The sequence below is a fragment of the Rhincodon typus genome, chromosome 30, assembly GCF_021869965.1.
Source record: "Rhincodon typus isolate 14 chromosome 30, sRhiTyp1.1, whole genome shotgun sequence".
NCBI classification, from domain to species: domain Eukaryota; kingdom Metazoa; phylum Chordata; class Chondrichthyes; order Orectolobiformes; family Rhincodontidae; genus Rhincodon; species Rhincodon typus.
This window is the reverse complement of record NC_063361.1, coordinates 3,750,848-3,778,243: the sequence shown is the minus strand read 5'-3', so window position 1 is coordinate 3,778,243 and position 27,396 is coordinate 3,750,848. Positions and strand designations below refer to the sequence as shown.

Genomic DNA, 27,396 nt, shown 5'->3' with positions numbered 1-27,396 from the left:
GACTGAGTGGCCTGCTTCCACACTGTAGGGATTCTATGATTCTGCGGGAATAGCTGAACAAACAAATCAACCAAACCGGCATTTCGGGCCTAGACCCTTCTTCATAAAGATTTCTGAAGAAGGGTCTAGGCCCGAAACGTCAGCCTTCCTGCTCCTCTGATGCTGCTTGGCCTGCTGTGCTCATCCAGCTCTACACCTTGTTATCTCAGATTCTCCAGCATCTGCAGTTCCTACTATCTCTAAATCAACCAAACCTACAGATTAGGACCATGCAGCACACGGAATCAATTTTGGATGCAACATTTATTTAATAATCTTACAATATAACACAGAACAAAGCATACAAACAAATATTTAACCAACAGACACACATTCCAACTGAAATCATTCACAATTAAACAAACAGATGGTTGTATGCTGATTTCTCTCTTCATCTCCTTCTGTTTCAGCGTAATCTGTCAATATCACCTTGGCTTTGACCTAATTGGAATAGCTGACATTCAATAACATAATGAACAAACTTCATGAGGTATCGTTCAGTTTGCAATACTCGCTGAGGCCTAAATGTAGGATTCTGTGAGTGGGCTCACTAGTACATAACACTGGTCAGAGAGGCAATGCTATGCTGTTGAAGTAAGCTTGCCATTGTCACTGTAATATCCGCTCACAAAGCCCTGGTTCTGGAGTCACGTGAAAATATCCCAGGGTTTTCTAGAAGTGATTAAAAACAGTCAGTGTGAATCAAAATCAAAGCTCAGGAAATGCAAGAAATTCCCAGCAGGTCAGGAAACATCCCCCTGGGGAGGCCAGATGATTTCAGGATCCAGGAATGAACACTTTGCAACCAGATCCTATGGTGGATCTATTCTTTAAACATTAATTTATCTGTTCTCCCCACAGATGCTAACTGACCCAGTGATTACCCTATCGCATTTGCTGGTAGATATCCTGCCTGGACAATATTACCCTCTCACCTCTACCATATCAAAACTTCAATTAGCCACTGTCCTAATCCTACTTGTTGTTTATGACAGGAACCAAATATTGTGCTTTCACGAGCAGTAAGTAATGTTTTCAGCACGCTCATTCATCAAACACTCCCAGGACAGGGACAGCAATGGGTTAGATACAGAGTAAAGTTCCCTCTACACTGTTCCCATCAAACACACCCACGACAGGGACAGCACAGGGTTAGATACAGAGTAAAGCTCCCTCTACACTGTTCCCATCAAACACACCCACGACAGGGACAGCACAGGATTAGATACAGAGTAAAGCTCTCTCTACACTGTCCCATTCAAATACTCCCAGGACAGGGACAGCAGAAGGTTAGTTACAGAGTAAAGCTCTCTCTACACTGTCCCCATCAAATACTTCCAGGACAGAGACAGCAGAGGGTTAGATATAGAGTGAAGCTTTCTTTACTCTTTTAAACTGAAAGTTCACTAAAAGTAAAGCTCCCTTGACACTGTCCCTAACAAACAGTCTCAGGACAGGCACATCATGGGGTTAGATACACAGTAAGACTCCCTCTACTGTAAGACTCTCTCTACTGTAAGCCTATCTAACAATTCTGAGACCTGTGTTCAGGCAAAAATTAACAAAGCACCCCCCTCCCAACTTAAGCACAAACAGCAGAGCCTGATTTGAGCTGCAGGTATCATACTCAAGCAGTGAGGTTTCCTGGCCCATGCCTATACTCCATTCTCCCCCTGGTCACTAGCTTATACTGTCCCCCTAGTGTGAGACTGTGGACCAGGACAATCAGAGGTGTATACTGGATCGCTCCACTCTACCTTATGGTTAGAGCCAAGGCTGGATCTCCTTCCCTCACCCTGGAGGATGGCTGGTGCAAGGTGGTGAACAGAAATGATGGGAAAGAAATACATTTTCCAAGATTTCTCAAAAAACTGGGTACTAGGTTGTTGTCCTGATCTCCAGGAATGAAAGTTTAATCCCCAGGATAATTCTGGGAATAACCCAGGAATAAATCAAAGGAATTATTTTGTGAGAAAGGCTTTTTCTTAACTTCCTATGAATAGCTTTATAAAGTTATTGGGGATGTGAAATAAAGAAAAGATAGATAGGAATGTCTCCTTAACTTGAGTACAGGACATCTTGCTGCTAAATTGATGTGAATTGTATCCATTTTACACTCAATTAAGGGCAACTTCTACAGATTTCTACTCCCTCGAGTGTGGAGGTGACAACACTCTGAAGTGTTTATGCTTATGTTATATATAACAATCTCTCTCTACACAGGGATCCTATATATGACAGCTGGTGAAGAATGAAAAAGGACTAATAATAAATCCTACTGATTTATTTCAAAACTCTTCATAGTCTAGCCTAAACTTTGACGTAAGATTTGATTTGGTACTGGTGAAGTAAAGGGGTGATGGTGCTAGAGAACCTTGTGCTAACAAGAAGTAGGCCAGGACTGGCTGAGTAAATCTCACATTACACCAATCTTATCCCATGCCATAGCGTCAATCTCAACAGACGCCCTTGATGCCTCAGGAGGATATTGATCAAGGTTCCTACACTTGCCTTTCAGCCTCTCTAGGGTTACCATGGTTCAATGGTCCAATGGGAACTGGGCTGAGGCTATGCAAGCTCATTCCACACAAGGTCAACTTAACAGTCTGGTATTTGCATCTCACTGAGGTAAAATTTTAACTGTTATCCTTTAATTCAGCCAGTTTTTAATTCTTACTTTTCTGCAATGTGACAACTGCTGATTCACCCTCCCCCCAAATACAGTTCACTGAGGTGTTGAGACAATTTAGCATTATCAGAGAAGAAAATCATCATGGGTTTTATTAATGAAAAAGAGACAGAGTGAGATATCAACAAGCCACGTGCTATTTACAGTCACTCACTCATGTAGCATTACCAGGTTGCTATTAGTATGCACTTGATCTAACCATTTATCATCCTTGTGGTGAGTCAGGGCTGTCCCTCTCCGTCAAAGTTTTGAAATGCATGGAGAGAGCTTCCTCCTCTGGACTTGTTACCCGTTTCCATTCACTGCGTGTCACGACATAACCAACTGTTAACCCAAAGCCAACCAACACCAGGCCCAACACGTTCGCCAGGACTCCCGCTGCTGCAAAGTTTGAGTAGGTGTCACTGCAAGGGAAAGGATTGGTTCAATCAAAATCCCATACACTGAACGTCAGTGGGGTTGTCAACATCAGTTTATCATGTTCCTGGAAGTATCTATTACATGACCTCCTGCCTCCAATGACTCCCACACTTCCGCTTAATGCACCGCCCAGACTAATGACAGGCAATGAACATTGCCAGCAAGAGAGAATCCACCCACCTCCCCTTGACATTCAGTGGTGCTACCATCCCCCACTGTCAACAACCTGGAGTTAGCATGGGCCGGAAATGGAACTGAACCAGTCAAATCAATACAGTGGCTACAGGACCAAGTCAGAGGCTTGGAATTCTGGGACACATAACTAACTCCTCAAATGTGGTTCATCATCTACAATGCACAAGTCAAGAGTTTGACCCAACATTCTCTATTTTCCTGGAAGAACACAGCTCCTAAAACACATGAGAAGCTTGACACCATCCAGGACAAAGCAGTTCATTTGTTTGCACTTCATCCACCGCTGACACACAGTGGCAGCACAGTGTGTACCATCTACAACATCTGCAGCAACTCACCAAGGTTCCTTCACCAACACCTGCCAAACCCATGATCGCTACCACCTCGAAGGACGTATGGGGACACCATCATCTGTGCATTCCCCTCTAGGTCACACACTATGTCAACTTGGAAATATACATTCCTTGATGCATTCATAGTCCTGGAAACTCCTCCTGAAAAGCACTGTAGGTATACCTGCATTGATGTGGACTGCAGCAGTTCAGGAAGGAAACTGATAGCCACCTTCTCAAGGGCTATTAAGAAGGGGTTCATAATGCTGGTCTTGTCTCACAACCCATGAACAAATGGGAGGAAAAATATATGGATATCCAGAAAGCGCGTGATAAAGTCCCTCAGGAGAAATAAACTGTCATCGAAAGTTGAAGCTCATGGAATTTAAAACAAATTATTGACCTTGTAAGAAATTGGCTGAAATATTGACAGAAGAGAGTAGGGGTAATGGATAATGCTCCAATTGTGAGTGTTACAAGTGGTATTCCACAACGATCTGAAATACCACTTACCATTTATTCATGACTTAGACGATGGAATGGAAAGCCACATCACAAGTTAATTGATGATAACATAGGAAGCATTAGGCAAATGGAAGCCCAATAAAGAGATATTTATGGATTAAGACTTTCGGGCAAAACTGCGACAATTTATTTCTCTGTGAGACTGTCTACCACAAAGAAGTAGCACAGAGCACTTTCTAAATGGTAAAAAGTTAGAAATAGTCAGGAACAAATAGACTTAGAGAGGGGGCATTTATTTTTCTCATTTTACTCTTTCATAGGGTGTGGGCATTGCTGGAAAGGCCAACACTTGTAGCTTATCCCTAATTACCCCCAAAACAAGTGGCTTGCTTGGCCTTTCTTAGAGGACAGTTTAGAATCCAACACATTGCTGTGGGTCTAGAGTTACATGTAGGCCAGAGCAAGTAAGAATGGAAAATGTCCTTCCCTAAATGATGTCAATGAACCAGATGTTTCTTCCCCATCATTTGAGACTAGATTTACGTTCTAGATCTGTTCACTGAATTGAAGTCCTGGTAAATCCTAATGGGATTTGAACTCATGTTTCCAGAACATTAACGTGGGCCTCTGGATTACTAGGCAACTATACCACCACCTCCCTAGAATAAACACCCTACAGATCATGATAATGGTATGAACAGGTACATGAGATGCACATAAAAGGCACATAAAAAAACTGAATGGATGCTGTCCTTTATATCTCGGCAATTCAAAGCAAGGAGTTGGAGGTTGCACTTCATCTGTACCAAGTCCTGGTTGGACTGGACCATAATCAATGTTTTCACAATATTAGGGGAAACAGACACGGTAGACAAATAAAAACTATCTCCATTGACTGAGGAATCACGTTGGTGCACAGTCACAAATCAGTGCCAGACATTATTGTAGGGAAATTGGGAAACATTGAAGGTGATAGAAGTGCAGAATTCTCTTCTGCAAATGGCAATAGATGCTACATCCATTATTCATGTTAAATCTCCAATTGATTGCTATTTGTTATCGGAATGTGTCAAGGAAATAGGAGTTAGGTCACAGACCCACCATAATCTCATTAGCTGGTGGGACAGATGCAAGGGACTCTTGTTCCATGTTCTAATTGGCAGTGACCAATCTCCTCCAGCTAATAAGCCCCAGGTAACCTCTACCTGCACATGTTCAGAAGACCTTGGCCAAGGTAGGGAAGGAGTTAATCCTGTGGTGGTCTCATCCAACATCTATCTGCATGAGCTCAGCAGCAGGATGCCACTGGAAATTAGGCAATTCTGGCTAGTCTAACTACCCCTCACCCCTCTTGCCCAGGCTCTATGGTATAGAGGCCAACTGTGGCACTGAGATTAGCCGGTTTGGCACAAGCTAGGGATCCAACAGATGACCTTCTGCAGCACTGGGATGCTGTGTCTGCAATGTAAGCACTAAATCCTGTTTGAGGACTTCACAAACATCCTCTTGTCCCTCCAATGACCCAGCCATCCTCACCTGATGGAGAAGAGCAGCTTCTCTGTGATCCCGAGCAAGCAAGTCCCGATAGCCAGAATAAACAGTGCAAGCCCAAAGTAGACATGTAGAGGCCGGTATGAGGCTCGGAGAGAATAGGCCACGCCGGGAAACAGGAAGAATACAAGTCCTATTACCCACTGCAAAAGGAGAGTCAAAAAAAGACACTTTAACCTTTAAGCCAATACTGACACAGTGCATGATAGGCATTGTACAAATAACATTGAAAGAAAAGTCAACCAAGCACGTGAGATATTTCGCCAACCCCTCCCACTCCCTGAAATTCAGTCTGTCTCATCCACCTGATTCCTTCATATTTCAGCTATTAGATATTTCAGCTACCATTAGATGCTACTTTGAAACACTCATATAATCCTTTAAAACACTAATATAATTCCTCATTAGTTTCATATATTGTACTTTCATGAATAATTAGCTTCTCTAGCCCTATTTGTGTGTTTTCCCGTTTCTGAAACCCCCGTCCGAGATTCCCCTGTATCTATAAAACCCTTCTGACAACATGTCTGTGAAACCCAGCCTTTAGTGCACTACACTGTACTCCCTTCAGTGAGCCATGTCTTTACCTTGTATATCATTTTAAGTGAACGGTTACTATTTGTTTATGACCGAATCTTCCTAGCCACTGAACAATTTGGACATGATGAGAAAATTGGGAAAATTACATGAGAACAGCAGGGTCCCAACATTAAGAACAGAAAGTCTCATTATCCAATCAAATGTTAAGTGGCAAATTGAGATTCTTGCTGGTGTGAGCTCTATTTGTGTGTATTAACATCCTCATTACAACGTCATCTCGCATAATCGATATACAATTTCCCGTTCATCCACTCTCCAGGTCAGAACTCTCCAGTGTGGAAGCAAGCAGGCCATTCAGCCCATCAAATCCACACCAACCTTCCGAAAAGCATCCGACCCAGACCCACACCCCCCACCTTATCCCTGTAATCTTGCATTTTCCATTGGCTAACCCATCTAGCCTGCACATCCCTGGACACTTTGGGCAATTTAGCATGGCCAATCCACCTAACCTGTGCATCTTTAGACTGTGGGAGGAAACCTGAGCACCTGGAGGAAATCCACACAGACACGGGGAGATTGTGCAAACTCCACACAGACAGTCCCCCGAGGGTGGGGTTGAACCTGGCACTGTGAGGCAGCAGTGCTAACCACTGAGCCACTGTACACTCCAAAGATAGAAACAGTATGGCAACCTCCCAACATGAGAGTCAGAATAGTGACCTCCTGACTCTTGCTTGCTCCTCTAGCCGTACACTAATCAGCAGCATCTCAAAGAATGCTCATGGACAGTAACTGTGTACACCCTCCCATCCATCCTGCAGGTCAACATAGCTGGATGTCTATTCCCCTCTGGCTGACCTGTATGGGGATATTGACAGTGGTTGTGCAGGGCAGTATTGGGCTGCTAGCACTTGATCAGGTGCATGGTTGGGCTTTAAAGATGGTGCCAGTCTCAGGAATCCCAGGTGATGCCGGCAATGGCCAGCATTCTTACCTGTGGAGAGTCAAAGAATATGAACTGGGTACCATTGAATCATAATACTCTGGGAGATGAGATGGGTTTGGGAAGATGTTGTGACTAGGGTCAACAGAGAGAATTGTTCAAGGAAACTCACCAAAAATGACACTTAGACAATTTCTGGTAAGGTTGAGCCATATTTCTCTCAAGGCATTATTGGACTGGCTGAGTTTTTCCAGCCCTTCTACTTTTTATTTCTGGAATCCCAGGCAGTTTGTGTATTTCTGATGAAGAGATTTCAGTCAGCACACCAGACGTAGGCCATTCAACCCCTCAGACCTGTTCTGCTATCAAGTTGTTTTCTGTGACTATTCTGTGTCTTAACTCCATTAAATCACTATGGTTCCACATCCTTTAATATCCTGGCCTAACAAAAGTGCAGTTTAGAAATGTCCAGTTTACCCCTAATCTCATAAGCTTTCTAGGGATAGGAAGGGTATGTTTCAGGGCAAATTGACACTGCCCTTGGGTGCCCCCCCCCCCCCAGAAAGTGGTGGAGTCTAGGGCTGGCCTGGCCCAGTGATGGACACTAACCTGTACACAGAAGAGAATGATGGTTATGAGTCCACACCAGCTGTGTAGGCTGTACATGTTGGGTATATTCTGGGCCGAATGGAATTGAAACACCGCAACCAAACCTAGGAGTTGAAAATAATTCCACAATCAGAATCCATACATTTCAAACTCAGATTGTTGATCATTCCCAGCCACCGATCATGCAAAAATGCTAGGGAGGTGCAACCCTCTCATACTGTCAGCATTGTCCTCACAGAGTTGGTCATTACCTGCTAATTCCAGTAAAACCCAAAGTTTGTCTGGGTCCTGAACAACACAGCTCAAAGAGTTTTGATTTAGGTCCTTTCACCACTCATATTGAACAAATATCTTGCACCTTCTTTTATCAGTCACTCACCTCTCAGAGAATCCCTACAGTATAGAAGCAGATCATTCGGCCCATCAAGTCCACACCAGCCCTCTGAAGGACATCCCACCCAGATCCACTCCCCTGCCCTCTAACCCTACATTTCCCATGGCTAACCCACCTAGCCTGCACATCCCTGCACACTATGGGCAATTTAGCCTGGCCAATCCACCTAACCTGCACATCTTTGGACTGTGGCAGGGAACCAACACAGACACAAGAAGAACATGCAAATTCCATTCAGACAGTCACCCGGGGGTGGAATTGAACCCAGGTCCCTAGCACTGTGGGGTAACAGCACTAAATACTGAGCCACCATGGTCTACCCCTCATCTATCTCTCTCTCTTGCATTCTCTCTCACTGGTGGCTCTCTTGACTCTCACATCTCTTCCAATTTCCATTCCATTTGGCTTCCCTGTAATCTTCCTCCCTTGATAGGGTCCCCTCACAGGCTGACACTATATTCCCGCTGCACCCTGGGTGCCACTATCCAGTGCTATACCAGACTTACCAACAATGGTAGCTAACAATCCAATCAGGTGGAGGACTGCATGTAGAATCTTCACTGTAGTTTTGTTCTCATGTTTGAACACTCTGTACACCAGGATTGCTGCAGGAGAAATGCATTTGGTTATCAGTAGCTGTCAGGAGGTGAATTTGCAGGCCCTAGTGGTGATGTTTAACTCGGTCTCTCAGAGAAGGAGTAAAACACAGGATTTAGTTAATGACCAAGACATTACAGCTTTAACAAGGGAGAAACTGTCTCCCAGACTCTCCTGCTTTTCATTTAAAATGTGACTTTTGACGAATTTAAAAATACACTTGAACATACAGGCTGATCTCGTAAAGTAATACCAGTTAAACAGTAACTCTGAATATAGCCTCTTTTATTCCATTCAACGTACGGATATCAAAGAATCATAGCATCACTACGGTGTGGAATTAGGTCATTCGGCCCATTGACTCCATACCCATCCACTCCCCACGCTACCCTATCCCTGTAACCCTGCATTTTCCATGGCTAATCCAACAACCTACGCATCTCTGGACACTGTGGATAAGCCAAGCCATCTAGTCTGCACATCTTTGGACATATAGGAACTTAGGAGTTACTGTTAGTATCTAGTAGGCTCTGGGAGAATGCCTGAGACCTGATGGAACTAGAGAATGGGTGTTGTCTAGATATTAGGTGGGTTAATTGAATGCGAATGAGATGTATAAATAGGGCAAGCACATTTAGAGCGTTCTTGGAGAAATAAACTACACTAGAGAAGTATACAATAACATTCTGTCAACCTGCATTTTTACCTCTGGCATTTAACCCTTATGAACAGGAGCAGGCCATTCAGGCCTATGACACGCTGCACTACTCAATGTCTTTGTAGTTGATTGGGTTGTGGCCTCAGTTCACTTTACTGTCTAACCCCTGCCCCTCATAATGATCCACTCCCTCTGAACATGTTGGAACCCAAGCTTGGCCAAAACAGAAGCTCTGTTACAACATTTAAAGGCATCTGGACAGGTACATGAATAGGTAAGAATTAGATGGATATGGGCCAAAAGGAACTAATTCAGTTTAGCAAACCTGGTTTGCATGGATAAGTTGAGCCAAAGGTCGTGCTTCCAGGCTGTATGACTCTATGACTTTGGTGAGTTCCAGAATCCCTCCTGTATTATAATTGAAGTGGGATTGGGGAAAATTCTTGTGTAAAATTTATTTTCTCTGTAACTTTAGGCTTACAATCCTCTTTTTCTCCCAAACTCACTCCTCTTCCTTCAAACACACCTCACCCCACTCTGCCTTGCAATAGTGTTGTCAACTGGGATTGTATCCGTTCCTGGAGGATTCACCACATGATTTTCTCCCCATCATCCAGCCATTGGCTGGTCACCACATCCATACCAGTGACATTCTATACCAACCAGAAAGTAGAAAGGAAGATGTTTACCATCAGCCAACAGTCATCTCCCCCCAGCCCTCTCCACAAAATTTTCAATATCTTTATATCTGGTCAAGAGAAATGTTCAAAGGGGCATTTTAGCTGATAGAAACAATGACCACCTAGAACCCAAAAGGAGATAGGAAGCCTATAAAGAGATCTATTCATAAAGAGGACTAGAATCACAGAATGTTATAGTATAAGAGGAGGCCATTTACCTATAATGTCTGCACCAGCTCTCCAAATGAATAATTATGTTGACAACTTGCTGATGCTTCCCAAAAATTGTTTTCATTCTCAAGACATCTTTATCCCCTCTCCAACTGGGAATTTCCATTAAGCAGAAACTGAACTGGACTAGCTATATAAGTAGTAGCTACAAGAGCAGCTCAGAGGCTAGGAATACTGTAGCGAGTAACTCACCTCCTGACTCCCTAAAGCCTGTCCACCATCTACAAGACACAAGTCAGGAGTGTAATGCAATACTCTCTTCATGCCTGAGTGCGTGCACTCAAGAACACTCAAGAAACTTGACACCATTCAGGACAAAGCAGCCCAGTTGATTGGCACCACATCTGCAACATCCACTTCTCCGACCACCAACGCTCAGTCACAGCAGTGTGTACTATCTGCAAGATGCACTGCAGCAACTCACAAGGCTCGTTAGACAGCATCTTCCAAGCCCATGAACTCTAATCCTTAAAAGGACAAGGGCAGCAGATATATGGGAACACCACCAGCTGCAAGTTCCTCTACAAGCCGCTCACTAATCCTGACTTAGAAATATAACAACAATCCTTCACTGTTGATTGACGAAAATCCTGGAGCTCCCTACCCAACAGCATTGTGGGTATACCTACACCACACAGACTGCAGGGTTCAAAGAGCTGGCTCATCACCATCTTCTCCAGGCCAATTATGGATAAACAATAAATGCTGGTCTAGTCAGTGACAATCACATCTTGTGGGTACCCTGTAAAATTTGGGTACCCACAATGTGTATGTAGATCAAGAGATAGGAACAGGGGGAGGTCATACCACAGCTTTAGCTGCTGTGCCATTCAATTAGATCATTAGCAATCATTAGTGATCATTAATGACCTGTAATTATTTTTCATTCATCCATATTTCTCTTATTCAACAAGATTCTCGCAGTTTCAGTCTTGAAAGCGTTAATTAACCTCAGCATTTTTAACCAGTTGTGAGTGAGGACATAAAAACCTAATCTTTGAGATAGTAAGAACTGACGATGCTGGAGAATCTGAGATAACAAGGTGTAGAGCTTGATGAACACAGCAGGCCAGGCAGCATCAGAGGAGCAGGAAAGCTGATGTTTCGAGTCGGGACTCTTCTTCAGAAAATCTTTGCCTCTTATCCCCTTAAATTTACACATTGAACTCTGCATCATTTTGTTACTCCATGCTGCACCCATCCAATGTCAATGTTATGGTGGCCATAGCGATGTGTATCCCAGATGGGGTCTGCCCAAGGTTTGATACAACTGATGCCTAACTTCCTTATTTTTAAATTTAGATAAGGGACAACTTCTCATTAGCCTCTGTATTTATTGATTTGGTTTGTATTCCAGCGTTCTGACATGGCACTGACCTTCAAAGTAGAGAGAGGGAGCTTCCTCCTGGGCCCTGGCTTTTCTGGCAGGAGTCAAAGGTCAATGACTGAGGCTCCTGGTGGGAAGATCCCAGGAACCGGGGCTTGTGGTAGACTGTTGTGTCACACCATATTTGTCTGTATTCTTGGAATCATGCTGTGAGGCAGCTAGCTGTGATGAACTGAAGAGGAGATTGGCTTGGTCATAAAGTTGTACAGCAGGGAAAGAGGTACTTTGGCCCATCATGTCTGTGCCAGTCACCAAATACCTATCTTATCTAATCCCATTTTCCAGTACTTGGCCCATAGCCTCCTATGCTGTGGCATTTCAAGTATTCATCTAAATAGCTCTTAAACACTCTAATTGTTGCTGCCTCTACCACCCTTCCAGGCTGTAACTTCCAGATATGCACCACCTTCTGAGTGAAATAATTCTCTTAAATCCCCTCTAAACCTCCTGCCCCTTAACTTAAATCTATGGCTTCTGGTTATTGATCTCTCTACCAATGGGAAATGCATCTGCATATGTCTATGCCACTCATAATTTTGTAGACCTCAACCAGGAGCCTGCTCAGCCTTCAGAAAACGACCCCAGTCTATCAAATCTTTCTTCTTAACGGAAACTCTCCAGCCCTGATGAGCTTCCTTTGCTTGAGGAATTATCAAATTTCGAGACTTGTAGTTTCAGGGTAAGGTATTGTCATTGGTTTGGATATTTCTATACATGGATACATCCTGGTGTTGATTTCAACTTTTGCTGGACTCCATGGAATGGATTATAGAAACTAAACAGGGCCCCTCAAGGAGAAATGGTCAAAAACCATCAAATAAGTGCTACAGTCAGGGATGATTTGATTTAAATTACCCTGAGGGTGGAATTGAGAAAGCACAATTATATTAATTGTACATCACAATATTTTTCTCCTTCCGTAGTCTAAGAGTTTGAAATTGAATTCAACAAGCTCAAGGGCACAAGCTGATCTGATTTTCTATTCCAAAGATCTCTGTTTGATTCACAGTCAGCAGTTTATCTATTTAGGAGCACATTTGCCATTCTCATTGTGCCTGGAAATTTCATTAAAAACAACAGCCTTGAGGCACATTGTCAGCTCTGGGATACATTAATGAATCCTTCACATGAGAGCCACTATAAACTGCTTGGGCCTATTCCTGGGTGTCTTTGCAGAGATTGGATGCATGTCTCTTTAAATTGGAATAATGACAATGACCCTGGCTATTATCTGACCAAATGGTTGTTGTCTATGAGTGAACAACCGTACATACTGGCCAGGTTACTTAAGGACATTCTTCCCACAGTTTCATTAACAGGGTATAACAGGTGCTGTTATGCTTGTAACTCACAACTTTCCTATTTTACAGCAAAGACAATAGCTTGTATTTATACAGTGTATTTAATCTATTAAAACATTCAAAGTATATTCTCACATTACATTCACAAAATGACATTAGGACAGATGACCATAGTCAAAGCTTTAGGTTTTAAGGAGTATCTTACAGGAGGATAGAGAGGTGTATACAGATATCTGGGGTGCACTTCCAGAGCCTAGCACCTAGATGGTATTGGAATCAAGATCTCACAAGGTTTCTGCTTGTTTTTGTGATCCCAACATTTAGTGGCTCCAGCCTGTCATTATTCTTCATTCTCAGTCTACCTGCATTGTGTACTCACACTCAGCTTTAATTGGTATTGGGAGATGGTTAAATAAAAAGAATGGAGCTTAATTTCTTGCCATATTATTCATATTTAATCAATAAGTGATAACTTGCGATGCAGACTCTGAGTTAGACACAAACTGGTGTCACCAGGACTTGGAGGCGAAGGGCATTTTTGTTTACCAGCGGCACAATCGTCTATTTAACAAAGTGTAATTCTTCAAACTAAAGAAAAAGATGGAGAGTATCTCTAGTACTCACAATCTCCGTAGAGGAAGATCATTCCGACCACCATACAGAGAGGGTGCACATTGAACTGCAGCGAGCCTCCATTCCATGCAAACCCCCCTTCGTAGTGACCCATCCAAACACCAGTCATGACCACAGCAGCCAGGCCAAGGATCTGAGTAGTGGCAATAAACCAGGGCAGTAGGCCAGGCCTATGTTCTTCCAAGGGATTGCTTTCCATTGCAGAATGTAGGCTTCCTCAGTCCACAGGACCTGTAGAGGAAAAAAGATCAGGTTTTCAAGTAGCAACCCTAGAATAGCTCAAGGGTTTCTCTAAAGTGTACAGGCCTGAGTCCTCATTGCCAGAACCGCAACCCTTAAGGGCTGCACACAACATCAAAAAAGGAAATGTTTGCCATGATTTGCTATTGAGGATAGATACTGAGCACAAGTCATAGTGCAATGGACTACTATCCACTTGCCTGGATGAGAGCATATCCAATTGCACCCAGGAAACATCATTCATGCTAAAGCAGCCAGCTTGATTGACATCCCATCCACCACCTCCAACATTTATTCTTTCTTCATTACCAATGTAGAGACAGTATTGTGTACTGTCTATAAGCTGTGCTGTAGCAACTCACCAAGGTTCCTTTGACAGCACCTTCCAAACCCACGACCACTTCCATCTACAAGAACAAAGGCAGCAGATGTGTGGGAACACGATCACCTGCAAGTTCCACTCCCAGCAATGGGGAGGCAATGGCCTAGTAGACTGATAATCCAGAGACCCATATAATGCTCTGGGGACTGGGGTTCAAATCCCACCACTGCAGATGGTGGAATTTGAATTCAATAAAAACAAATCTGGAATTAAGAATCTAATGGTGACCATGAATCACTTGTCGGGGAGAAACCCGTCTGGCCTACATATGACTCCAGACCACAACAATGTGGTTATCTTTTAACTGCCCTCTGGGCAATTAAGGATTGGCAATAAATGCTGGCCTAGCCAGTGACACCGTCATCCTGTATATGAATTTTTTAAAAAGCCATTCACAATCCTGACTTGGAATTATATCACCGTTCCTTCACGGCTGCCGTCAAAATTGAGTGTACCAACACCATATGAATGTCAACGGCACACTACCATCTTCTCTAAGGGAAATGAAAAGTCTGAGCTGCAGCGGGTCAGTTAGCCCCTCAAACCTACCCTACCAATTAATTAGATCAAAGCTAAAACAAACAGATGGAATGTTGGAGAAACTCAGCAGGTCTGGCAGTATCTGTGGAGAGAGAAACAATTAACATTTCGAGTCCAGTATGACACTTCTTCAGAACTGGCTGGTCTGGTTGTGACCTTAACTTCACTTTCCTGCATGTGCCCCCATAATTCTTGACTCCCTTGTCAAACAAAACAACCTTGTCTGAACCAGCGAAATATATTTAAAGATCCAGCCTCCACCGCTCTCTGGCAAGGAGAATTCCATAAACTAATAACCCTCTGAGAGAAAGAATTTTTCCCCATCTCTGTCTTAAATGGGAGGCTCATTATTTTGAAACTGTGCCTTGTGGTTCTAGATTTCCCCACACGAGAAAATGTCCTCTCAGCATTCACCCTGTCAAGTCTCCTCAGGATTATATATGTTTCAGTAAGATCACCCCTCCAATGAGTACAGGCCCAACCTACTCAACCTTTCCTGATAAAGTAACTTGTTATTCCAGAAATCAACCAAATGATCCTTCTCTGAATTACTTTCAATGCAATACTATCTCTTCTTAAGTAAGGAGATTGAAACTAATTATGATGTTGTGGTTGGTTGGCTCGCCATGCTGGTTCATTTTTCCACATAAGATTTTTAGAGTCGATTTGTAGCTCGGGTTGTGGATGTTGTGGTTGGTTGGCTCGCCGAGCTGTTTCATTGTTCCGCATTACCCTGCTGGGTAACATCATCAGTGTTTCGTGTTCCACACGTGACTTTACCAATGCTCTCTGCATTTGTAGCAACACCTCTCTACTTTTCACTCCATCCCCTTTGCAATAAAGGCCAGCACTCTATTTACTTTCTTGGTTACTTGCTGTACTTGTGCAATGACATTTGGTGATTTATGTATAAGGACATCCAGATCCCTTTGTCCCACAACATTCTGCTCCCTCTGCTTAAATAATACTGTTTTTCTGTTCTTCCTGTCAAATGTTCTTGCATTGTATTCTATCTGCCAAATTCCATCTACCAAATTTTTGCCCACAAACATCAGCCTTTGTATCCTCCTCACAACTTGGTTTTCTAATTATCTTCGTATTGTCAGTAAGTCTGGCTATAATGTCATTGGTCTCTTCATCCAAACCATTGTTGTAGATTTTAAACAGTTAAGGCTTCAGCTGTGATTTCTGTGTAGTTTGCCAACCTGAGAATGACACATCAGTCCTAAATATCTTTCCTGTTAGTTAATCCATCCACCAGTAATGCTAATTACATCACCCCAACACCATGCTCCTTCTTTATCTAGTAATCTTGTATAAAGCATCTTATCAAATTACTTTTGGAAATCCAAATAAACAACATCTACCAGGGTCACTCAACCCGAAACATTAACTCTGATTTCTCTCCACAGATGTTGCTGGACTGGTTCAGCTTTTCCAGCAATTTCTATTTTGGTCTCCACATCTACCAGTTCCCCTTTACCCATCTTTTTGTTACATCCTTAAAGAGCTCTAATCATTTTTCATCAAGTTCCCATTCACAAAACCATATTGACTCTGCCTGATTATATTATGATTTTCTAAATGGTCTGCTACTACTTCTTTAATAATGGATTTTAGCATTTTATCAATAATAGATATTAGGCTAACTGGCTTAAAGTTTCCTGCTTTCTGTCTCCCTGCTTTCTTGAACTGAGGTCTTATATTTATGGTTTTCCAATCCATTGGGACATTTCCCAGAATCTAGATAATTTTGGAAGATTATAACCAATGTATCTACTATCTTGGGAGCGATTTCCTTAAAGAGCCAATGATGCAGATCCAGGGGATTTGTTAGCCTTTAGTCACATTAATTTTCCGGGTATGATTTCTCAAGTGATAGTGATAGTTTTCAGTTATAAACCCCATCCCTTTTGCCTCTTGACTTATGTCTCTTTCAATGCTTTTTGTGTTTTCTATTGTAGAAATGGATAGAAAATATACATTTGAATATTTTTTGTTTTCTATTATTAATTCCTCAGTCTCATCCTCTCATGGGCCATTGTTCATTTTAAAAATACATTTTCTTTTTATATACTTGTGGAAATATTGCTGTTTGCTTTTTAATACTTCTTGTAAGTTTTTTCCTGTATTCCAATTTCTCTTTTCTTTTTGCTGGCTTCTAGAATTTTCTCAATCTTCTGCCACTAATTTTCACAGAATTTTATATCTTTTTGTTCAATTTGCTATCAGCATTAACTTGTATCTTCCTCAATGGAAAATATCTTTGTTGAGAGTTACGAAATATTTCCTTAAATGTCTACCCTACATCTTCATTGTCTTATCTTTTAACCTATTCTTTCAGTCAATTAATTGCCTTTCTTTAGGTTTAAGACACTAGTTATGGATCCACATAATACAATCTCAAAGTGAATACGTAATTCAACATATCATGATTACTTTTGCATAGAGAATTTTTACTGTGTGTCCATTAAATGGTCCCATCTCATTACATGCAACCAGGACTAAAATAACATAGTTCCTGGCACAGTCTAGAATGTACTGTTTGAAGAAACTCCTGAATACACACTATGAATTTGTACCTGATGCTACCACTGACAAGTTGGTTTGTTCAATTGATATGAAGATTTTAGTCACCCACAACTACTTCAGTACCTTTCTTGCTAACCCTGAATAATTCCAGATGTACACTCTGTCCTATTCTTTAGCTGCTTAGGGAGACAATAAATTTCTCCCAACAATGACTTCTATACATCATTTCTCTTATGCCATCAAAACTGAATCTCCATCTTGATAGTTGCATACAAGATAATTTCTTCTTTACTGATCTAATCCTATACAAACAGAGCTAGTGGTTAAGAAGGCAAATGGGATACTTGCCTTTATTAGCCAAGGCATAGAGTTTTAAGAGCAGGGCGTTTATTCTGGAACTGTATAAAACATTGGTTAGACCGTGGCTAGTGTGTTGTGTGCAGCTCTGCAAACCACATTATAGAAGGGGTGTGATAGAGCTGGAAAGAGAGCAGAGGAGATTTTCCAGGACATTGTCTGGGCTGGAGACTTTCAGTTATGAAGACAGATGGGAAAGATTGGGGCTGTTTTCCTTAGAGCAGAAGAGATTGAGGAGGGACATGACTGAGATATAAAAAAATCAGGGATAAATGACCGGGGGTCATTTAAGGAAAGGGGCAGAAGATTTAGAGACGTGTGGATAAACGTTTTCACTCAGTGGGTGATTGGGAATCTGGAACTCACTGCCTGTAAGTATGATATGGACAGGAACCCTCATTACATTTAAAAGTATTTAGATGCACACTGGCAATGTCAAGGCATGTAAAGCTATGGTCCAAGTGCTGGAAAATGGGATTGGAAAAGTTAAGTCATTGTTTTTGGTTGACACAGATTCAAAATTCGAGGGGTCGAAGGGCCTTTTTCTGTGCTGTTGACTTGTATTACTCGAATGACTACATGGAGCGTTCTTTTCCCTTCCTCCTGTTCTTCTGCTGTAAATTGGGAGAGGGGAGTGTGCAGCGGGACCTGGGTGTCCTTGTGCATCAGTCGCTGAAGGTAAGCAAGCAGGTGCAGCAGGCGGTAAAGAAGGCAAATGGTATGTTGGCCTTCATTGCGAGAGGTTTTGAGTACAGGAGCAGGGATGTGTTATTGCAGTTGTACAGGGCCTTGGTGAGACCACACCTAGAACATTGTGTGCTATTTTGGACTCCTTTTCTGAGGAAGGAAGCTCTTGCTCTCGAGGAAGTGTAGCAAAGGCTTACCAGGCTGATGCCAGGGATGGCGGGTCTAACGTTTGAGGAGTGATTGACTAGGTTGGGATTGTTTTCACTAGAGAATGAGGGGCGATCTCATTGAGCCTTATAACATTCTAACAGGACTGGACAGGGTAGATGCAGGGACGATGTTCCTGATGGTGGGTGTGTCCAGAACCAGGGGTCACAATATGAGGACTTGGGGTAGATGATTTAGGACGGAGATGAGGGGACATTTCTTCACCCAAAGAGTGATCAGCCTGTGGAATTAATTACCACAGGAAGTAGTTGATGTCAAAACATTGAATCTATTCAAGAGGTGACTAGATATGTTCTTGAGGCGAATGGGATCAAAGGTTATGGGGAGAAAGCAGGATTAGGCTATTGAGTTGGATGATCAGCCATGATCATGATGAATGGCAGAGCAAGCTTAAAGGGCCGAATGGTCTCCTGCTGCTCCTATCTTCTATGTTTCTATACCCTTGAATATTTAGATCTCAACCTTGGTCACAATACAGTCATGTCTCCGGAATTGCTATTACATCATCCCTCTACTTTACCTCTATTTGTGATAATGATTCATTCATCTTGTTAAGAGTATCCAGCTTTTAATTCTGTTTTTCTTAAACCATTTTTTGTCTACTTTGACATTATCTGTTGGCATGTTGTTATATTTGTACGCTCCCTCACACACTCTGGTTATCATTGTCCAAATCATTACCCTGCACTGGTGTTTTCTCTTTCTCATTAACCTTCCAGATTACATCTTTCATGAAACCATCCCACCGCCACCCCTGTCAATTCCTCAACTGTTTAAATCTCTCTTTATAGTCCTAATTATGTGATTTGTCAAGATACAGGTCCCAATGTAGTCATGGTGAAGACCATCCTATCATGTGGTTACTGTTAAGGGGCCTGTACATCACACTCACAAGGGACTTCTTGCCTTTAAAATCACTTCTACATTTAGGGTTTCTGAGCTTAGGTCATCCCTCTCTATTGAGCTAATACCACCATTAAGTCACTGAGCCACCCGCCATATTTTCTGCTTTCCTTCTTTCTAAATGTCATGCACTGTCCAATATTCAGGTCCCAATTCATGTTATCCTGCAGCCATTAGATTACACGTATTTTTATTTGGGCTAGTGGTTCATTTGTTTCATGTTGAATGACTTGTAAAGTCCAACCTTTTCATTTCATCTACTCTGAAATCTCTATCGTCTATCCCTTCCTGTCATGGCCTGCTCATCATTTCCCATAAAAATAGCTTCCTCTCTTGACTTGTCTCTATTCTTTGATTTATCACAACTTCCCAAACTTGATCCTGGGCCCCCACGATTTAGTTTAAACCCTTTCATATTTCCCCAGTTATAGGGCTCATTAAAACAGTTGTTCCTGGGATGGTTCAGGTGGAGATGATTCTAATGGGGTCTGAGCCAACTTTCTCCACTACTGGTGTCAGAGCCTCATCAACAGATTTCTCTTCCATCAATCATTGAGTCATATATTCATTTCTCTGATCTTTTTTGCCCTCTGCAAATTTGCATGTGACTTAGTCATAATTCAGAGATTATTAAATTTGAGGTTCTGCTTCTTGATTTGGTGCCTGGCTCCGCAGATGATGTAGAGTCTCGTTTTCAGTCCTGCCTATATAGTTGGCACCTGCATGAACCATGACAACTGGGTCTGTCTCCTCCTATTGTGTGTTCCTCTCCAGCCCCGAGCAGGTGTCAGATCCCTGACACAGGGCAGACAACATTGCCGTCTGTACTCAGAGTTTTTGCTGCAGCAAATAGTGTCAATCATAGAGTCCCTACACTGTGAAAGCAGGCCATTTGCCCCATCGAGTCTACACCAACCATCTAAAGAGCTCCCACCCAAAACCACCCTTCTACCCTATCTCTGTAACCCCACATCTCCCATGGCTAATCCATCTAGCCTGCACATCCCTGGACATTATGGACAATTTAGTATGGCCAATCCACCTACCCTGCACATCTTTGGAGCATGGGAGGAAACTAGAGCATCTGGATGAAACCCACACAGATACAGGCAAACTTCACACAGGCAGTCACCTGAGGGTGGAATCAAACCAGGGTCCCTGAAGCTGTGAGGCAACAGTGTTAACCACTGAGCCACCGTGCCACCCTTATCCACACTGTTGGCGCCACACCGCTTAACAAACCAGCCATCCAGCCATCCAGCCAACTGAGCCCTGTCTCCATCCAACACTACATTATTTTTACACACCCATTTGAATACCTTCCTGGACCATGGTGCTATGATCACTTCGCTCAGCAATCATGCAGACCTCACTCATTCGAACAAGCTAAAAGAACCTCAACTCTATTGTAAAGTCTGAGGCTCCTGCTTTCTTGTCCCCTGGTTTCCTTTACCCACCTCACTCACTGTCATACCTACATTTCCCTGACCAGTCACCAAATCCCTATCCTAAGGGAAGCGACTGCCTTCTTTCTTTGGCCAATATCCCCCCCATGATTTTTTCTCAGTGTTTGTGATTCAGCCTCCAGCTCTGAGTCAAAGCTTCTTGTTTTGCAAACAGTTACTCCAAATATGTTTGCCCTGGATCATACGGGCATCCAGAAACTCTCATAATGGGCAATTGCACCTGCACCCTTCATGTGTTTTAATGAACTACTTAATTATTTGGTACATTTATGTGTATTTTTCCATTCTCTCCATTTTATTAACCTTACGAGTACTGTTAACCTCCTGAACAGTTTTAAAACTTATGACTAGAATAGACCTTAATCACTTACCAGATACTCATCAAAAAGCTAGCTTCTTCATGCAGCTTACAGCAAGAACTAATTCTCACAGGGTGAAAAAGTCAGAAAGAGCAAAGGAGTATTTCCTTTCCCTATTTTCCTAACACCCTCACACAACAAACTCCCAGCATTAGGTGAGGAGTGCCTGCTTAGATATGTGTGCTGAATGATCAGAAGTGACTTATTTAAGAGCAATAGGTCAAGGGAAGCATGCCCCTGTGAGATAATATGGTCAAGAATTCTAATGGAAACCATAGGCTGACTCTTATGATATTTTCACTAAGTCTGAGTTCCAGTGCAAGGCCTAGAAAATTCACACGTGGCATCTTACCAGATTTGTCTCATTAAGCTGGATCTCTGCCTATAAGTGAATACTGGGATGCAGTTTCCAAAAATCCAGGGAGCATAGTCACAAGAAGAAAAGATGGACCACCAGAACATGAGCAGTGGTATTTGGGGCACATTGAAGTCCAGGTCATCAAAAATGAACAAACATAACCCTTGTGAATTTTGAATGAGATTTGGTGACACATAGTGTCACTAACCTCTAGGGGAATTACTGAGAAATCCATAGGATCTTAGAGTATATGGGCCAAGCGCGGACAAATAGGACTGATTTAGTTTGGGAAACTTGGTCAGCATGGACGAGTTGGACTGAAGGTTCTATTTCTGTGCTGCATGACTCAATGACTATGAACCCTACCCATTGGCAACTGTCACATCCGATTCCAGTCCCACCTAGTCATGTGTCTTTCCCAGAATGACTTGCCGCTCAGCTTATATCCCACAATTCATTAGCATCCCTTGCTCACAACCTCATCTTTTAAAGACCACTGTGCAGCCAAACAAGCACTGCCTGTCTGGAGCTGCTCTGCACCATTCCTGACCTTTACTTTCGGCTCCCTTGCTTTGTGGCAGGGACGTGGAGGTCTTTGCTGGATGGGCGATGCAGTGGCAGTGTTTCTCTTCCCAAGGGAGGCAGTGGAAGCCGTCATATCAGTCGATGGCAGCCTGGTTGTAGGTTGCCATTTGGAGGATGGCCCAGCCCCGTACTAAAAAGATCAATGACCTTCTCCACTAGCCCAGGGTAAGGGCTACTACCTTCTCTCTGTCCATCTCTGCAACCGTACCCACACCTTACCAAGGCTCATGCTCTATCCTTCTCACTTTATCTGCAACACCTTCCTAACACTCACCTCAAACTCCAACAGCACTAACTCTACATGCCTAATCATTGACTACGCCTCCCTATCTGCATCAAAATTAAATATTGTGTCACCCCCCCCCCCCCCCCCACTTCCAGCTCCTTTAATTCCTGTGCCTCTCCTATTCTCGTGAGATCCAATTCACTTGTCCCTCCAATATCAGCCCATCCAAGAGTCTCTGACAAGGTCAATGTCATTTGCAGCCTCTGGAGATAAAACGCTCTTCATGTCCTGTTATCTCCATTTTACAAAGCTACTTTCTAGCCATATAGAAACTCACTTATTCAATCATTGTGGGTAAAACTGATGATTTTCATTCTGTAAGCTGTTATAATTTGAATAATTATTCTTTAGGAGATTGCATTTTGTCCATTGAACTATCAATAAAGTATGGAAGGAAGTGTAAAAGAGAATATTTAATACCCAGGTCTTTCTCTTATTATGTCTATATTCTAATGGCTTGTTTCATCGGTGTTTACACTAGGCTCACATGGTGGGGGTGGGGAGGGATTAATTTTCTTGAATTTTTCCCACAGGTATAAACTCTTACCAGACAGCCAGGTGATATTCAAGAAACTTACCATCTCCCAGCAATGGAGTTCCATCGATGTATCTAAACTAGTGGCACAGAACTGGAGTATAGAATTGGTAGCTTGGTTTACACTTTGTAAAAGAAGCAGGTATAATCCCTCCCCAACAGGCAAAAACATCAATGTATTTGTTCTATATGTTATGCAAATAGCCATTAATTCAGGCACTCCCCAGAGTAGTTAAATTTTGGCTGGAAATGTGACTGGCAAATTAATCCGGACATCACATGACCAAATCTCCAAGAATCTTCCTAATTGCATTTGGGAACCTGAACAAATTGTTGCAAGTTGGGTGAGAATTTACCAAGATGATGTTGAACTGAGATGTAGGCTGAAAGGGAATATCCTGTCTGTGGAACAAACCAAAATGTGTGGGGCTACAAACCGCAGAAAGTCACTCCAAAGTGGAATTCAGGAGGAAGTTCTTTATTCAATGCTACAATTGTGGAACTGTGATCACATAGGGCAAACTTCTGTTAGAGTGCTTTGTTGGGTAAGGTTCACTCCTTCTGTTTGGTGTGAACTGAGTGATTTTATTCACCTCATTAATTGCACGTCCAGGCCCTTGGGTGACTTTGCTATGCAGTTGAAGAACTGCTCACTGCTGCCAGAACCTTCCAGAATTCCGCTGTCTGGTGCCAGATTTAAAGGCTAATTGCACACCACTTCAAATACTGCAAGCAAAGACTTGGCCCTCACACTGCCTTGCTCAAGTCTGTGGGAATTTTCCAAGAAGTCAAAACTTTTGCTGGACTTTTACCTAGCGTCTGGAGCACTCCGACACTGGCACTAACTGTTTCCTTGAAGGCTCCTGCCTCAGATGTCTTGCCATAAAACTCTTGAGAAGATGTAAGACAGAAACCTTGGAAATAAGGAATCCAACCCAGATTCTGACAGAGATCCCTGTTTCTCTGGAGCGACCCTGCCTTCCCTCATGTACTCTTGGAGAGGCACAGCTACTATACCTCTCTCCTGTCTCTCTTGTATTCCCCAGGTGTCTGTTTAATCTATCACACTGAGAAGATTGGAAACAAGCTCTGATAAATGCAATTTCACAAACAATTTTGTAGCATTAGGTAGTGACAATATAGATCAGGGCAGATAGAGCTCACTGATGCCCAGGGACATGTTGTCAAATTATGCTCTTGGCATGCACTTTATAACACTACAAAAAAAAACACATTCTTAAAAGTGTATAATTAACAAAAGAGCCATGAGGGGAAGGTGAGGAGAAGTGTTTTACACAATGAGTTTTAATGATCGAGAATTTGATAAAGGCTGTCATGGTAGTGTCCCCATTTCTGAGACAGAAAGCCGGGTCCCACTTGCCCTGGGTGTGTCATAATACATCATATGAGGGTGATGAACAATATCTAGAATGCGCTGTCTAAAAAGGTAATGGAAGCAGATTGAACAGTAAGAGAATTGGTACTAGTGGTAAGAACGTACAAACTTGTGGTTGCAGAAAGCCATTCAGCCCCTCATGTGATTACCTGTCTGGAGTTTGCACACTCTCCTGTGTCTGTGTGGGTTTCCTCCGGGTGCTCCAGCTCCCTCCCACAGTCCAAAGATGTGCAGGTTGGGTGGATCAGCCATGTTAAATAGCCCATAGTGTGTGGGGATCTGCAGGCTAGGTGCATGAGCCATGGGAAGTGCAGGGCAAAGGGCTAGGGTAGGGGGGTGGGTCTGGGTGGGTCTGGGTGGGATGCTGTTCAGAGGGTCGGCATGGACTCAATGGGTCGAATGGCTGCTCCCACACTGTAGGGATTCTATGATCTATTCTATGATCTAATTGAATCAATGCTGGAGGAACAGTAATTGCAGGAAAAGAGTTGAGATGCAAGACCCAGAATGATGGGATGAATAGCCTCCTTCTCTGCTGTAAGATTCAAAGATTTTTGGAAATGTTTTAAGTTTCCAGAAGTTATTTTGCTTTGTGCTTGTCAGTCCAGAAGAGCTCTCTGATCTCAGTAATTGGATGGATGTTCACTGAGAGAGCAAACTGTACAGCATTCTGTGCTTATCACGGAGACCCATACAGACCAATATCTCAGGACCTTTGCATAACAAATTTGAGACTGCACCAACAGCCTGCCCATGAGCTTGAAGCTGTCAGCACTTGATAATCTTGCTTTGTGTACACTGCGAAGTGCAGGCTGTGCCGTGGAGACCTTTGAGCCTTCAGTTCAATATACACTCCTCAAATGTTTTGCATTCAGGAAAGAAAGTAAACAGAGCTAACAAAGACAGAGCAAATTGCAAACACCAGAGTCTGTTGTTTGCTGCACAATTCACAACTTTAAGGTGACTGTTCTGTCCCTATATATCCATAAACTCTGCCTGATGCCCTTACAATAGATTTTAATGGCCCGTATTTCTTAGTGCAATGCTCTGAGAAGTCCCACAAAACATGCATGTTCCTCAGTGCCTGTGAAAGGTACAAGCTTTGACAGCAACACTTTGACAGTATGGATTTCAACTCTTAAAGGCTTACCTGGTGATTCAGAGTTCAGTTTTCACCTCTAGCTGTCCACTGGCCCCCTGTCACAGAGTGGCACACCTAGACCTCACCAAAGGGGTTGGATAAAGAATCCACTGGGTCGTTGCCCCTATGAAGAAGAAGAAGAAGCTGAGGGGATTATTAGCCCAATGAATTCAGTAACGTGGGATCAAATGTCTGCCATGATCTTCTGAGTCACAGTAAAGAGGTAGCTCCTGTCTGCGTTCCCTTGTGAATCAGGAAGACACTGTACTGTCAAACGCAGTGTAATGCAGTGGTGTCTGACCTGCCCATGTACTGAGCAAGGAAGCATACCAGCTCGCAAGGCACTGCCTCAGGGCCTAGCTAGTTACCATGGTGATGTAGAAGGCTGACTAATGCTGTTAGCTGTTTGTGCGTCTGTTGATTGCAGTGAGGAGCTCTGCGTCATACCTTTTCAGGGTTGAATTTTTTAATCTTTATTGAAACAAGTTGGTCTCTTTTTACCATTGTGTGTGTTTAACTAATGTAGTAGAACACGACACACGTTAACTCTGCCTCCACGTTGCCTTCAGATCCACGTTGAAGGAAAGCAGAGAGAGAACTGAAAAGTTCTGAGGAAGGCTCACCGGACCCGAAACGTTAACTCTGATTTTTTCTTCGCAGATGCTGCCAGACCTGCTGAGCTTTTCCAGCAACTTCTGTTTTTGTTAGAGAACTGAAAATCTTGGAAATACTCAGCAGGTCAGAAGGCATCCATGAAGAGGAACAGGGTTAAATTTCTTGTTATGTCCATGCTTTCAGAATATTACAAACATTTAGAAAACTGTTCTAAAAGTCAGAGTTTCTAACCTTGGACTGTGTTCAAAATGGACTCTGAGGGTCATTCAGACTGAACCTCGTCCATGGGGACAAGAGAAGACTTTCTTAGATACATATAAGAAAAGCCATTTGAAATTCCAGAAGTGTCAATAAGATCCATTGACTTGTTTACATTGCTTAAAGTACAAAATCCTTGACAGGAAAGAGTGAAAAGCCTGGGCCTGCTTGAATATTGCCAAGTGATCAAAAGACTTTACATTATTAAACTGGATTGCCACTTGCCTTATTTGGCAGTTTGTCCAAGTCACACGACACAGCATCCATCTGTACTCACTTGCCAAGAACATAGAAAAGTCAGCAAGACTGCCAGAAAGTGGGAAAACATCATGGGAAGGACATTATCAAAACAGCACGTCATCAAAACATGCTGACATCAGGGAGAAATCAAATTTAAGATTAGAATTTATTGTCACATGTGATTGAGCACAGGGATACAGGAGTACAGTGAAAAGTGTACAAAGTCGTCATTCCTAGTGCCATCTTAGATGGAAAGATACCTAGGTACAAAATATTAGGTACAAAGTAATAAAAGTTAAAAGTTCAACATTACAGTCCTTATAAAGTAGAAAAATAAAGAAATAAATTTGCATGTTTAACATTAGAGTCCTTCTTAAGTGCTTAGCCATCCTGGTCTTGCAATCCCCACAAGGACTCCTCTCTACTGCACTGGGCTCCCTCTCCCCGCCCTGGCTCTCTTTCCCCCATGCTCTGGCTCCCTCTCCCCGTGCTGGCTCCCTCTCCTCCATGCCCTGGCTCCCTCTCCCCCACACCCTAGCTCCCTCTCCCCGCCCTAGCTCCCTCTCGCCTATGTCCTGGCTCCCTCTCGCCCATGTCCTGGCTCCCTCTCCCCCATGCCCT

General features: G+C 42.9%; 1 protein-coding gene across 3 annotated transcripts; it reads right to left on the bottom strand.

Annotated features, from left to right (window-relative positions):
- Positions 1–284: 284 nt before the first annotated feature.
- LOC109924387 (transmembrane ascorbate-dependent reductase CYB561) lies at positions 285–26,048 on the bottom strand. Of its 3 annotated transcripts, none has more exons than XM_048614721.1 (7): positions 26,031–26,048; positions 25,672–25,786; positions 13,659–13,898; positions 8,687–8,785; positions 7,787–7,890; positions 5,677–5,834; positions 285–3,132 (listed from the first exon to the last, which is right to left on the bottom strand). In XM_048614721.1, the coding sequence occupies exons 3-7, from the start codon at positions 13,864–13,866 to the stop codon at positions 2,934–2,936; spliced, it is 768 nt and encodes a 255-aa protein (XP_048470678.1). In that variant the 5' UTR covers positions 13,867–13,898; positions 25,672–25,786; positions 26,031–26,048; the 3' UTR covers positions 285–2,933. The 3 variants fall into 3 exon arrangements, with proteins under 3 accessions (XP_048470678.1, XP_048470677.1, XP_048470679.1); XM_048614720.1 differs by lacking the exon at positions 26,031–26,048 and having other exon boundaries at positions 285–711; positions 2,928–3,132; positions 25,672–26,024; XM_048614722.1 differs by lacking the exon at positions 26,031–26,048 and adding an exon at positions 25,964–25,981.
- Positions 26,049–27,396: the final 1,348 nt, after the last annotated feature.